This window comes from Equus asinus, unplaced genomic scaffold (genome assembly GCF_041296235.1).
Source record: "Equus asinus isolate D_3611 breed Donkey unplaced genomic scaffold, EquAss-T2T_v2 contig_803, whole genome shotgun sequence".
Lineage (NCBI taxonomy): Eukaryota > Metazoa > Chordata > Mammalia > Perissodactyla > Equidae > Equus > Equus asinus.
This window is the reverse complement of record NW_027225520.1, coordinates 2777623-2792112: the sequence shown is the minus strand read 5'-3', so window position 1 is coordinate 2792112 and position 14490 is coordinate 2777623. Positions and strand designations below refer to the sequence as shown.

The 14490-nt window shown below is 54.4% G+C and overlaps 1 protein-coding gene across 1 annotated transcript; it reads left to right on the top strand.

The window, feature by feature from the left end:
* Positions 1-8154: 8154 nt before the first annotated feature.
* Positions 8155-9844, top strand: LOC139044349 (ral guanine nucleotide dissociation stimulator-like). Its single transcript, XM_070503782.1, has 4 exons — positions 8155-8414; positions 8790-8911; positions 9117-9208; positions 9543-9844. The coding sequence occupies exons 2-4, from the start codon at positions 8802-8804 to the stop codon at positions 9602-9604; spliced, it is 264 nt and encodes an 87-aa protein (XP_070359883.1). The 5' UTR covers positions 8155-8414; positions 8790-8801; the 3' UTR covers positions 9605-9844.
* Positions 9845-14490: the final 4646 nt, after the last annotated feature.

Sequence of the window (14490 nt, the reverse complement as noted above, 5' to 3'; positions counted from 1 at the left end):
AGGTTTCATGCCAGTGAATGGAAGTATCTGAATTTCCCCTAATTTCCACCTCTTAAAGGTGCAGACCTTGAGACGAGGCCCAGAGGGGCAGTGACTTTCTCAAGGTCACAGAGCTGGAACCCAGTCCTGTTTTGAGGGGTACTCCACACTACATCCCACCCCTTCTTGTCATTCTTTCATCTCTAAGTGTGTGCATCAGACACATGCAAACCAGACCACAGGTGTTGTTGCTATTGTCTCTTCTACACCTGAGGACGTCCCGAGGGAGATATTTCTGGCCTCGTCCCCATTGTGCAGGTTGGGTGATTGAGGAGGCCCTGGGAGGCCCATTGGCATTTCCAGGACACAGAGCTTGTAGGAAAAAAGAGGTCGGAACTCAGCTGCATGTCCTCAAGCTGGAACCCTGGTTCCATCTCAAGGTCCTGTGTTGGGATCTGTGCTGGCTATTTGTGTACAGTTCTGGAGGTGACATGGGCAAGGAGGGTGAGCAGCCAAGATCCCAGAGAGGTTTTCGGTGGGTGTGATTGAAGAAGGCGCCCAGGTAAGGGAAACTTGAGGAAGTGACCTCACTTCCTTGGAGACAGACCCCAACAGAACTTAGCACACAGGTCTCCAGGCACCCACATTCTAGACATAGCATCCTATTGAGCCCACTTGAGTGGCGACACTGAAGACAAGAGGATGTTCTCCTGCTGTCTCCCGAGTTGTGGAGGCTCTGGCTTCAGGAAAGCCAAGAAAAAGAGCCTTTTCAGTCACTATAGACACTGGCTTGGCCCTCACCTGCACCGCCTCTGTCCAACTGGCAGGAGGAGCACTCAGGTAACACAGGGAAAGCCAACCGGGTTAGGCCACAACTGGATGCCACCCGCACAACAATTTGAGCCTCCTTGTGTGTCGGAGGGGAGTGAGAGATGGACGGCGGTGCTGAGCGGGGACCCACCCTGGGCAGGAGCCATTTGCTCGGTGTTGGAAGCCTGGCAGTGTGTCGTGTCCCCAGCCTAGGTGGTGGCTAGCAGGATGGGAGAGTGGGTGCTGGGAACCAAGCTCCTCTACCCATAGGTTAGTCCCGAGCCATCCAGGTGTCATCTCATTCCCTCCCTGGCTGGAGGTCTATGCAGATGCTGCTCGGTACCTGATCTGTGCTGGGGTTTCCTCCTGTGGCCAAGTCGAGGCATGCCCCTCAGACCTCCCGGCCCGGCTCTGGGGCACTGTCTTTGCAGAGCTGCACGCAGGAGGTGGTGGAAGAGCTGACGGATGGCTTCGGGTACTCCATCTCCCTGGACAGGGACCAGCTGCACCGCGCCACCATCAATAACCAGGGCTGCTCTGAGGTGAGAGTGGGCACAGAGGGTTCTTCCCACCCAGGCCCCTGAGATGACCAGGGCCGGCCCAGAATCCAACCTCAAACTGCCGTTCTCCTGGGACCCTAACAGGGCTGTCCCCCATGAGTGTCCCACAGTCCCATTCCCAAAGGAATCTGGACTTCCGCTCCTCCCCACCAGCTGCATAGGAGGGTAGGAGGGCACTCTTTGCATTTTCCTAGGAAGATTAAACGTTGATGTCGTTGTCACTTCCCAATAGGCCCTGAGTATCTTTGAATTTTGCCTTTTTTGGAAAATGAAACCTCGATAACAAGGGTCTCCAAACTCCCTTTAATGTAAAAGAAATAACCATCAGCGTGTTTGAAAGTCAAAGGGATTCTCAGAACGTGTCACTGCCCTGTACACTGTTTCCAGACCTGGGAGGGGTGAGGTGGCCACATAACATTTCCCTCCAGGTCAGGGTCTGATGAAGCCTCAGGCAGTTACAGGGGATGTCCCTCAGCCCTCACTTTGGGCGGTTCTCAGTTCTGAGCCACAGGACCTAGAGAAGCCACTTGGCATGCCTAAGCCTCTGTTCTCCTCTCTAGAGAGGGGTGTCTGTTGAGGATTCACTGGGCTGGTGCCCTGCACAGACGGAGGTCTGTTGTCCCTCAGCGAGCAAATGGCCTTGAGGGAGATCAATGTGGAATCCTTCGCAGGACCAAAGTCAGATTGTGCTTTGAGAGCCCAGAACTTTGCTGAGTTGGGACCCCTGTCTCTCCTGTCGCACACGTCTGGGAGGGGCTAGGAGTTCCTGGGTCAGCTGCAGACCCTGATAACGCTGGTGGTTGGCAGTGGTGACCCTGACTCTGTGTCCCTCCTCGTCCCACCCAGAGTGAAGATGAGTCCACTCTGTCTGTCACTGAGGCCTGCAGGATGCGTGCCCTCCGGGCAGGCATGATGCAGAGGCTCTCAGAGACTGTGCTGCCAGCCTTCCCCAGCAGAGTCCTCCGCAGTGTCATCACCTCCCTCTGCAGCTACTCAGGCTCCAGCACAGCCCACCAGGTGCTGGACCAGCTGTTTCCCAGGTGACTGCCCGCCTCCTCCTCAGCACAGTGGTGACTCTGCCCACTGCCAGCTGTGTGTCTTGCCTTGGGAATGTCACCGCATCTCTCTGAGCCTGAGTTGGCTCCTCTGAAAGGTGGGGTGGCAGAGGATGAACTTGCTAGGCTTCTCCCAGGGATGAATGGGATCAGCCCTCCAGGTGCTGCCCTGGTGCCCGGCTCTGCAGAGAGGGTGGTGGGCCATGCTGTGGTTGCTGGTGGTGATTATTTCTCTGTCCCCCACGGAAAGTAGTCTTCCTCTCCCTTCACTGGCTTGTGGCTTTTTGAGTTTGGAAAAGCACCTGGAGAGCACCCTGTCAAGGAGTTTGAGATGCCATCCAGCTGGTCCTGGTGCTTGTCTTTGGTGTAGCCACTTAGGGATCTCTAGGGCCACAGAGGGGCCACAGGCCCACTCAGACAGCCGGGGTGGTTCTGGTTGGAGGTCATTCAACAATGTGTATGAAGGACCTACTCTGAGCAGGACTTCTGGACACACTAAGTGTCACTCAGTGACTGAAGCAGACAGCCTCCCTGGCCCTCCCCTCTAATCTGAGAGTCAGACAGTCACACTTGACATCATTCACAGGTCCCATCTACCCTCCATCCCGGGCGATGCCCTCATCCCCTTTGGGACACATGGAGGCAGCTTGGCCCATTGCGTGCGGGATGCTGGAGGACAGGACCACCTCCCAAAGTGAGTGGTCTTTGGGTCGAGAAGGAGGGCCTCCTGTCTCTAGCAAACAGGGTGTGGGGAGAGGATGGAGGCTGTGGCCAGGTCAGGCCTGGGAGAACCCTGCATCTCACCCATCTTTTGATCCCCATGGGAGGGCTGAGTTCTGGTGGCTTCCACTCCGGCAGGACTGGACTCAAAGAGAGCTGTGCATGGGTCCCAGGCCCCTTGAGAATTGGAAGGGAGGCTGGGCTGCGTTGTCCCCAAGAGACCCACTCCCAGCAGAGTCCCAGCCCCTCCTGCCTCCCTTTCTCCACATCCACACCTTGTGAGCACCACCGCCAGGTCCATAGTAGGAGGTGTGTGAGCAAGCTGCTCCCAAATCTGCTGGAGTCTTCATTCCAGTGGCCCACATTCATGCAGGGCTTGGGTGGGCTCTGTCCAGACCCTTGGGGAGGAGAGTATCGGTGGGAACAAGAGACTCTCACAGACTCTGTGTTCAGCCTGCTGGATGAGCAGGCCTGCCACAGCCAGGACAGCCAGCCAGGGTTCAGGGCTGGGATGGGGCCCTCCTCTGGAGGGGGAGGGTCTGGCAAAGGGGCGCAGATGCTAACAAGAGTGCCTTGGGAGGACGGTGTTTAAGGAAAGGCCAGGCCACTGACTCTCTGGCCCATCTGCCTCCACGCAGTGCTATCTATTTCCTGCTGGGAATCTGGCTGGGCCAAGGGCAGGATTGCAGGGAGCCCCTGCGGTTTCCCTCTTGGACCCTGCAGCTGGCCACTCTGCACGTCAGCTTTGGTGGCTCCCACGTGGAGGGCCATGCCTACCTTCTGCCAGGCCACCTGGAGCATCTCAAGGCCATTGAGGCCGAACGGAAAGGTGAGGGGACTGGAGTCTGGGAAGACTGTCTGTGTTGAGGTTCATGGGCTAGCGTTCCCTTAGAGGCAGTAGAGCCCTTCCTATCTTTGGAAAGGCACAGAAACTGTCAGGTGTGTGGGTGCAACTTTCTCTTTATCCTGCTCCAGAGCCAGCTCCAAAGCTCCTGCCACTTCCAGAGCCAGAGCCAGTGCCAGCCCCCGGGCTGGAGCCAGCTGCACCTCCAGTCTCACCACGTGTGGTAGAGCTGGAGCCAGCAGCCCCTGAGTCGGCCACTCCAGGACCAGAGCAAGGGCCACCATTAGAGGCAGCCCCAGAGCCCAGCTGCCCCCGGGCCGTGACCACCGAGGACCAGCTGCGGGAGGAGAAGCTGAACATCTTGGACTTCCCTCCCCAGCTGGTGGCAGAGCAGCTGACGAGGATGGCTGCGGTGAGCAGAGGAGCTCACGGGGCGGGTGGCCCCTGCCTTCCCGGTGCCATGAGCCGCCCCACACCTGCCATTCCCTGCTCGGGATTCCGATGATCTGGGTCCAAATCCCTGCTCCCTCCCTTATCAACACTGTGACCTGGGCAGCTTTCTTTCTCCCCAAGCCTTCGCTGTCCCCTAGAGAACAGGGGACAGTAGAGATGGACACTCAGAGCACCTGCTGTACAGGGTGGCTGTGCCGGTGAATGAGGTGGGAGAGAGTGGAAGGTGGGCAGAGTCTGGCCCTTTGGTGGGGGATGGGCACTCACTGAAGTGCTGCCAGGTCCTTGGGTGGATCCCCCATCTGTGCAGGTGGCCCGGACAGCCTCAGCACTTAGCAGGAAGGTGATGTGTATTGACTCCAGTGGAGACAGTCAAACAAAGCCGGGGGTTGTCCCTGCCTCAGGGGGAATGTGCATGGGAATGGGGAGTGGGACCCGAGGGGCACTGGGATGGGTGGATGATGGCCCTTCTGGTGGGCATGTGTGGGCTGCCTTCTGGAGCTTGGAGGAAGTGAGACGGGGCTGGGAGCAAATGTCCCCTCCCTTCCCCACAGTACTGTGTCCGGGGTCATCCTGGACTGGGTGCATTCAGTGGACACAGACAAAACCCAGGGACTCCCACAAGCCTCAGGCCACATGCTCTGCTTCCTGAGCTCCAGTTCTGATCTCACCCTGCTGGGCCTATGGGGGACTGTGGACGCCGAGCTGGGGTGCGGCAGGACCGGGTGACACTCCGAATCTTCTGCAGGAGCTGTTCAAGACGTTGGTGCCCGCCCACTGCCTCGGCTCCATCTGGTCCGAGTGCGACAACAGGGAACGAGAGTACCTGGCACCCACTGTCCGTGACAGTGTGATGCACGACAACACCGTGGCCAATTGCATCCTCGTCACCTGCCTTGGGGACCCCAGCATGACAGCGCGGGACAGGGCCAGGGTGGTTGAGCTGTGGATCAGGGTGGCTGAGGTAAGCCTTGGCACGCTCTGTCTGGATGCGTGGGAATTGCCTCTTGTTTCTCAGCTCTCAGGATTGAAGTCTGGGGTCTTAGTCCCTGGACTGTCCCTTGACCCTCATGCCAGGGCCACGTTGACCTTGACTTGAGGTCCCAGTGGGGACAAGCTCACTTCCTCCCTTGTGTTGAGCTACAAATCCTTGTGCCTGGCAGTGTTACTCATCGGGTGGCAGGTGTGCCCTCCCTGGCTTCCCTGGGCATGTGTCTCCTCCAGGACAGGGGAAGTCCGTGAGGGGACAGAAACCAGAGGCAGCAGAGCTTCAGCTCCCCCTCACGGCTCCAACTCTTCGCTTCCCCAGGAGTGTCGAGGCCTCGGGAACTTCTGTTCCCTCCACACAATCCTTTCTGCCCTGCAGAGCCCTGCCATTGCCCATCTCCAAGACACCTGGGGACAAGTTTCCAGGTGGGTAGTGGGTGGTCTGCTCTCCAGCCAAGCACCATGAGGGTGAGGTGGCCCAGGCAGCCTGATTTGGGCCGGCATGTCCCCCAAAGTCAGCTGAGACCACCTGGGAGACAGCGAACGCCGGGCACAGGGACTGACCTGGGTGCTGGGTCTCTGAGTCTCTCAGCGCCCTTAAGCCAGCAGTTCCGTCCCAGGGATTCATTTCCTTCCAGACCAGATCCTGGCTTGAGCCCAGGTGGAGATTCTCAGGTGTTTCCTTTGCAGCAACAGAAGCCTCTATGCAGCTGAAACCAACACTGTTCCAAAGAGATCTGTTTGGGACATCTGGGAATGGAGGCCCCAAGGGACAAGAGGAGAGGCCCCTCCGCAGTCCCATGGGGACCTTAGAGCTCAGAACACCCCAGTGAAATCCCTCATCCAGGCCCCAGGCAGTTTGGATCTGCTGGGTTCTCAAACAAATGGGATTTGCCTTCAAGCATCCCACAGTTTTTCTTGCTTGCTTGCTTGCTTTCTTTCCCCACCCCGCAGGGAGAGTTCTCGAACCTGGAAGAAGTGGGTCAGGAGAGAGAAACGCGTGAGCAGGGAGCTGCTAGTGCAGGTAACCTGGAGGCTGGAGATCTGGAAGGAGGCCAGAAGGAGAGGGGAGGGGAGCATCCTGAGGGGATCCTAGGAGGTGAGGCTATGGCAAGGCTTGGCCCAGGCTGGGGGTCAGAGAGCCCTGTGAGGGTGGGGCAGGCCGGGGCCACTCGGCCAGGTCCCCCAAGACACCCTGCCCTCCCCCTCCCTGTCTGTTCAGCTGGGGTCTGGACGCACCCCTGGAGTCCAGAGGTCGGGGCCTTGGTCAGATTTGGAGCCAGGGCTGGGGTGAAGGCAGCGGGGACAGGGCCTGTAGCTGGCACGGGGAGCAGCCTCTCCCAGTGGGTCCTTGAGCCAGTCACTGCCCCTCTGGGGGCCTCCATCTCCTCCTCTGGGAAGTGGAGGGAACTGATCAGTGGTGCAGGCCTCCCAGCGAGGTGCTACCATCCAAGGGAGGACAGGAACGCAAGGAGATTTGTGCCGGCTCCTCCTCGAGAGGTGAGGGGAGAGCAGTGATGACACGCAGATGACTCTGAGTCCTCAGGAGACTCCTGGAAGCAGGTGACGTTCTCCTCACACTTTTCAGCTGAGGAAAGAGGGCCAGGGAGGCCTGGGCAGGCCCAAGGTCACACAGGGCTGAGTCCTGGAGCTGGGACTGGTCTAGAATCAGAGCACCCTGGAGGTGGGAGCAGCAGAGGCAGCAGGGGACTGGAGCCGATGGCCAGGGTCTGAGATCAGGGGCCTTGGGGGGACATGCGGAGGGGAGTATGGGCGCACTGACCCTGTCCTCGGCCCTGACAGGAGGCGACCTCCGTGTTAAAGACTGCAGAGAGGGCCCGCCAGGGAGCCCAGGAGAGGCAGCGGCAGCAGGTGAGGGTGACTGTGGGGGAGGGGCCTAGGAGTCAGAGGAGATGGGGCTCCCCCTCCCAGCTGGAGACCTCCCTCAGGAGAGGGGCCTTCCTCCTCAGGCGAATCTGCTGTGGCTGCCAAGCATGACGGGCCTGCAGTGGCAGTGAGCAGGAGGAGGCCTGGAAGGGCTGGCAGCAGGGCAGATTTGGGGTGGGGAAGGGCAGGGGCCACTGCCCCTGGGCGGGGCCAACAGCCAGCCCTGGGACTTGACTGATGGAGTTTGGTGTTCCTGGCGGGGAGCGGGGGAGGGAATTGTGTGTGTTGGGGTGTCCCGAGGATCCTAGGCTGCTCTGTGTGGGAGCGTGGGGTGGGCAGGAGGCTGGGCTGAGGGGTTTCAGGGGAAGGTTCATGGGGGCACCTGAGAGCGGGAGCTCATCGCCATGCCCATCCCGATGGCGGCACAGGGTGTCGTCCCCTCCCTGGTGACGTTCTTCCATTCCCTGGAGCTGCTGGACGCTACGATGGAGGATTATGTGGAGGTGAGTGAGCCCGGAGGTGGGTCCGGGGGCTCAGGCTCCTGAGGGTGGGGAGGAGAGAGTCCTGTCCTGAGCCCTGAGCTCTCTGCGTTTGGCAAAGGTCCTCTCAGCAGGGCCTCCAGCCTCGTGTGGGAGTTGGGGTGTCAGGCCCATCTCCCCAGTGGGTGATGCAGGCTCTGCATAAGCCACCGTCCAGGTTCCCTGGGCTGATGAGGCTCAGAGCTGCCTGACTGTGTGGCCGCAGGACGTGGTGTCTGAGCAGGACTCAGCCTCTCCCTCTGGCCCTGCCAGTGAGGGAAGAGAAGTCGGGCCCCTCCCAGTCAGGAAGCACATCAGAGGCTGAGCTGTCCCTTCCTGCCTGAGGCCTGAGTCTCCCCACGTGTCATCAGAGAGGGTTGGGTCACAAGGTCTGTTGCCTCAGTTGCTCTGCGCCCCCTGCTCTGGAGCCCAGAGACTGGCCCAGGTCCAAGTCCGGGCTCTGGATGGGCCTGCCCACTGGCAGTAGTGCAACATTGCAAGAGGTGTGGACGGGGGCTAGTGCTGGCCCCAGGGGGCTGTTTCTGATGGACTGCGGCTGTCTGCTTTCCAGGGCAATGTGCTCAACTGTCGGAAATGGAATGAGGTAAGCGGCTGCGGCCTCCCGGTGGGGAGGGTGGGGGTTGGAAATCAGAGACCCCCCCCCGCAGTGGGCAGGACCCCCTCTGGCCCAATCCCCAGGGTGGAACATTTATTTGCCCACTTCGATATACAGAGCTAGGGATCCTATGGCATTGGCGGGTGGGGGAAGGGCTGGCATCAAAGACTCCTTCCTGGAGGAGGAGCTATTTTGGGCCAAGTGTGAGAGCAGGCAAGCCCTGACTGGAATCGCAGGGAGGGAGGGCTCCCAAGTGGGCAAAGGCCCCAGACTGGCCCCTTGCCCCCTTCCTCACCCCCTCCACGAGCCCTGCAGGGTCCCCCACTCAGGCCCTGTGGGCATCCTGTGCTTGCTCTGTCCTAGCAATTCAAACTGATGGACGAGATCGAGCTGCTTCAGGAGGCTGCAAATCTGTACACCGTGCAGCCCGACGAGCACTTTGGGGCCTGGTTCCAGGCCGTGGAGCCCCTGAGCAAGGAGGAGAGGTGAGTCGGGTCAGGAGTTGGGGGAGGGCAGGGCAGCCTCTCTCTGCTGACCAGCTCCAGAGCCCATGGCCGTTGCTCCATGGTCAGCCCCTGATCTGACTGCATGGCGACCCCTGGGGCTCTTCGACCCCAGCTGCTGGCAGGCTCCAGGACGCACATGTGATGTGTGGCTCCTGAGAGCTCCCAGCTCCGCTCTGTCCCGTAGCTACAGCCTGTCCTGCCAGCTGGAGCCCCGATACCACTGGGTCAGAAAGATTCGACTCTTCTTCAAAGGCAAGAAGAACCGCTCAGGCCAGAGTGAGTGTCCAGACCGGCAGTGGCTGAAACCATGGGCTCAGGAAACATTCAGGCTGAGCGTGGGCCTGGGGAGGCAGACAGCTGGCCCTGGGTTCCAGCTCCACTGCTGAGCAGTCCCGTCCTGGGCGATTGCACTCACGTTTCTGGGACTGGTTTCCTCCTCTGTGAAGTGGGTGATGCTAAATATCAGCCCCTGTGTCAGGGACAGATGGGGTGCTGTTGGCTGACTGAGCACTGAGCACAGGGCTGGAGCACAGAGCGCAGTGGGGGCCGGGATGCGGTGTGCACTGTGGTTCCAGGGCAGGCCGCTCAGGAAATGCCTCTCTTTCTCCAGACACCAGACCCCCAACCAAGGGCCCAGTGGTGGTGGTCGATGACCCTCCTGAGACCAGCTGAGCTACAGCGGGGACACAGCGTTGATACTCAGGGTGCACAGGGCCACCTCCCCTGATTCTGATGAGGAGAACTTTGTGATCCGTTTCTTGGGGTCCCCTGTTGGCCACGAGGGAAGGCACCAACCCCTCTTCCCCCTCCCCCCTTTTGCCCAGCACCTATTTCCCTATTTGGCGGGGCCATATTTTGTTGTCAATGGTAAATGCTCCGTTTGAGTATTATATTAAATTGTTGCTTCTTTCTAATCCTGGGAGTGGAGGTGTGAGTCTTTCGCTCGCAGCGCTCATGGAAACCAGATCCAGAAACTCACATTCCTCCTCGAATTTAGAAATCTCCCAGAGTGAGCGGCTCAGTTTATGTGGAGAAGGGAGAAGTGCCAGTCCCCTCCCTGGCTACTGAAGGACGTGCCCAAGTGCCCCTCCCGCCGAGGACAGGATCATTGCAGTGTGGTTCACCCTGTCCAGGAGCAGAGAGGGCCCCTCCGACCTCTTGGGACTAAGCGGTTGGAGGCGTTTTCTCAGGCAGAGCCACAACCACTAAGCTGGGCGTGTCTGTCAAACTAGCACGTGCCTGTCCCTAGCACACGTCCTGCCCAGGACAGTGGCTGCCTTTCGACACTCTGCCGGAAGAGGGAACATTTTCCCGGTTTCTCTTGCACACAGATTAGGACCTTGTTTTCTGATTCAGTCTCCGCAATGGCTTCAGCTCTAAGTGGGGAAAATACCGTCAAAAGCTCAAAACGTGCACATAGAGAGGACGAGGCCAGAGGAAGGTCCTGTGGACATGGACCATGGGCAGGCAGGACTCTTCCTTCTCGGGCCCACTAGGGGCTCCCTGTTCACCTCTGACCTAGACTGGATCCCCCTGGGCTTCTGGTCCCTGACTCCGAATACCATTTCCTGCTTGTTGCCTATCCAAGGGGAAAGCTGTGGGATGCAGCTTTTAGGGCCTCAGCCAGGTCTCCCTCCAGAAACCTAGTGCTCCCAACAATCTGTTCCAGAAAATATAACCAGAGACAACACTTTCCAACTCATCTTATGAGCCCAGCAGTACCCTAAAAGCAAAACTAGAGTTTAAAAGTAGGGAAAACTTGAGATCAGCAAGTCTCAGAAATGAGCAATTACTGTCTTCTACAAATATTAGAAAACTGAAGCCAACAATGTAAAACAATCATACACCAGGACAAAGAGGAAATTTATTCAGGTATGCAAGGTTGTATCAGCATTCCAAAATCAAATCAATGTGCATCAATTCTGTGTTTGTGAGGCTGTATTCCTTTGAAGTCTTTGGAACTGTTGCTGTCTTTCAGACAAGTCTGAGTTTACATCAAAGGTCATCAACTAAAAACAACTACAGTATAAATCTTTTAACAAATGAATTTGAGAGTCATACCCACAAACAGAATATTCTTTATAAAGAGCATTCAAACTAGATCTATTTTTTCTTTTTTAAGATAATGACTAGCTGGCATTATTGTTCAATCAGAAAAATACAACTCTGGGCAAAACTACTATTCCAATTCAAATAGACTTTGCTACTGTTAAAATTCCTATAGTATTTGGTGTTTGTTCTCAATAATCAGATATTATCTTGAATTTATATTCTTTTCAAGTGCCTAGATCTTGTTTCCACAATAAAATGGCATTCCACGGTTCAGAGTATGCTTTATATTATTCTCTTTCCCTTAGCACCAAACACATTGGTTTTTCTCACCTATAGAACAGTTGCCAACAACTTACCCAGAATCTGTTTTCCACAACATGGCACAAACTATCTTGTCAGCTTTCTCTTGAGTTCTCTGGACCCTGCATTTCAGTCAATTAAACTGTTACATGTTCTCCCACGCATTATTTGTTTTCTTTTATTTGCTCGGAATACCTTCCCACCGCATCTCTTCTTTGTAAATGATATCTGTCTATCGCTTGAGGGTCACTCCAAGGAAAGCTTCCTGCAGGTGTACCACCAAACTGGCAGTCGTCTTCCCCTTTGGAATTCTTACATCATTTTGTCACTTGCTCTGTCTTCCTTCTCCCTCTGCTTGTCCCTTCTTGGTCTTCTTTACAGGCTTCTTTTCCTCTGTCCATTCCTCAATGCGCACTGAAATGTTAGACTTCCTCGGCATTCTGCCCTATGCCCTCTTCTCTTCTTGCTCTCCATACATTTCTTAAGCAATGTATTTCACTCCTGTGGCTCTAATGGTGACCAGTATGCTAATGAGCCTGGCCTAGAGAAGCTCTCTTGAGATTCTGACTAGCATATTTAACTATTCATTGGATATCTCTACCTGATTGTCTTTACAAGTATCTTAAGCTCAACATACGCACAACTGAATTCAAGACCTTTCCCCACCAAACCTATTCCTTCTTCAGAGAATTTCCTGTCTTAGAGATTGGAGCCACCATCTACCTAGTTGCTCAAACTAGAAACCGAGGAGTCATTCCTTCTATGCACTACCCCTCCTTGCTGACATCCACTGAGTTACTCGATCATGTTAAATCAGGCTCCTAAATATTTAAAAACTTTGTCCATCTCTCTCCATATAAATTGCCATTATTTCAGTCCAGGCCATAAGCACCTTTCCCCCAAAACACCATAAGGGCCTCCAGTCTTGGTCCTCCCCAGTGGAATTTCCACAATCCAGAGTAATCTTCTAAAATGTAGGGCAATTATGAGAACTTCCTGCTTAATATTCATCAATGGCTTCCCATAGAAGAAAAATGTCCAAATTCCTTAAACATAGCTTACAGAGCCCTCTGTAATAAGGGCTAACCTTGTCCCTGCCTATCTCTTCATTCTTCACTTGACATTCTAAACTTCAGGCATATGAAATTTCAGTTCTTCAAACTTGCCATGCATCACATCTCTGAGACTTTACATTCTGTATGCTGCCTTCTAACCCCACACCCCTGCTTTTTGCTCAGCAAACTCTATGTCAGTGTAAGAAGTCCTTCTTGTGGAAGCTCTCTTCACTTTGCATTCTTTTTTTTTTTTTTTTGGGGGGTGAGGAAGATTGGCCCTGAGCCAATATCTGTTGCCAATCTTCCTCTTTTTGCTTGAAGAAGATTGCCACTGAGCTAACATCTGTGCCAGTCTTCCTGTATTTTGTATCTGGGATGCTGCCACACCATGGTTTGATGAGCAGTGTATAGGTCCATGCCTGGGATCCGAACTTGTGAACCCCAGGCCACCGAAGGGGAGTGTGCAAACTTAAGCATTATGCCACCTGGCCGGCCCCCAGGATGCATCCTTATCATAGCATCTACCCCTTCTCACAGCATCCACCTTACTACTGTAATTGCTTGTTTAACTATTATCATTCTTTTATTTGACAAATATTCACTGAGAGTCTGCTATGTCACTGGTACTGCATTCTCCTCTGCATATAGAATTTAGTCAATTCAGGGTATTGTGTAAGCACTTAAGGTATGTGGGAGACGGTCCAAGAAATGTCTCTTAATGACTTGCATTTCCATCTATTTCCCTACCAGTTTAAATTTCATAATCATTTCCGAGTTCTTTGAATTACCTAACACAGTGCATGGTAGATAAATATCTAATCTCATTAACTGTTGGATTTTAAACATATACAAACAATTTTTGCATTGTAAGAGGACTGCACCCAGCCATTACTTTCTACCTAGCAGAGTTTTTCTTTGATATCACTTTGGATATAATGGAGTGTAAACACTTAGGCAAATTTCTGCAGTGAAAAACGTGAGCCTCAGTATCAGAACAGTGTAATAATGCTGCCGCTTACTAGGCTGTGTCCATGGCCAAGAGCCTTAACCCCTCTGAGCCTCAGTTTCCTCATCTGTAAAAGTTAGTTACAAAGTCAAATGAGATATGAGAAAATAAAAGCATAGCACAAAATGTAAAGGGCTATCCAAATGCCATTATTACGATTGTTATTAGAGTGAACACAGATCAGGCCTCCCTGTCACTGGTCATCCCAGCTCTACAGGCAACGAGATTTCCAAATCTCATCCTTCACCTTCCCTTTATCATTTAAGAGGTAGGCTTCTGTACTTTAATAAACACATATTGATGGAAATGGTTAAAAAAAAAACACCCCACAACACCAGGAAAACCAAGCCAAAAAATTTAACAAGTAAATATTAAAGGGACAAGAGAGACAGAAGCACCAGCCTATGAAGTCTAGAATTTGGATATATGGACCAAAAAAAATCAGGCCACAATTACTTTTTTATTTTTATATTAACTAGAAGGGTAAGTGGCACAAAAGAGTAATGATCTGAATCACTTCTCAGTAAAATGGTAACCCACTGAGCTGCAAAGTCAGGAGATTGGGTTCAAGAACTAGTTTAGCTACGAACCTAACCACTAATCCCCAGGCAGTCTACCCACCCCACACTCTGGTCTTTCAGCTCCTGATCTCCTTGGCTCCTATCATCTTTTTTTCCACCCTATCTCAGCCACACACTCAGAAGGCCACAAATATCAAATGGCCACTCCATCGAGCCCAGCGATGCTACCATGCTCCTCTAGTATTACTATATACTGAAGATTTGTGTCTTCTCAAAATCCTTAGGCTGAAATCCTAACCCCCAACGTGATGGTGTTAGAAGGTGGGGCCTTTGGGAGGTGATTATGTGATGAGGGCAGAGCCCTCACGAATGGGATTAAGGCTCTTATTAAAAGAGACCCTGAGAGCTCCCTTGCCCCTTTTGGCCATCCATGGACCAGGAATTGGGCCCTCAGCAGACAGCAAATAGGCTGGCACCTTGATCTTGGACTTCCTAGCCTTTCGAACTGTGAGAAATAAATTTCTGTTGTTTAGGGGCCAGCCCCAGGGTTGAGTGGTTCGGTTCGTGTGCTCCACTTCAGTGGCCTGGGGTTTGCCAGTTTGGATCCGGGGTGTGGACCTATGA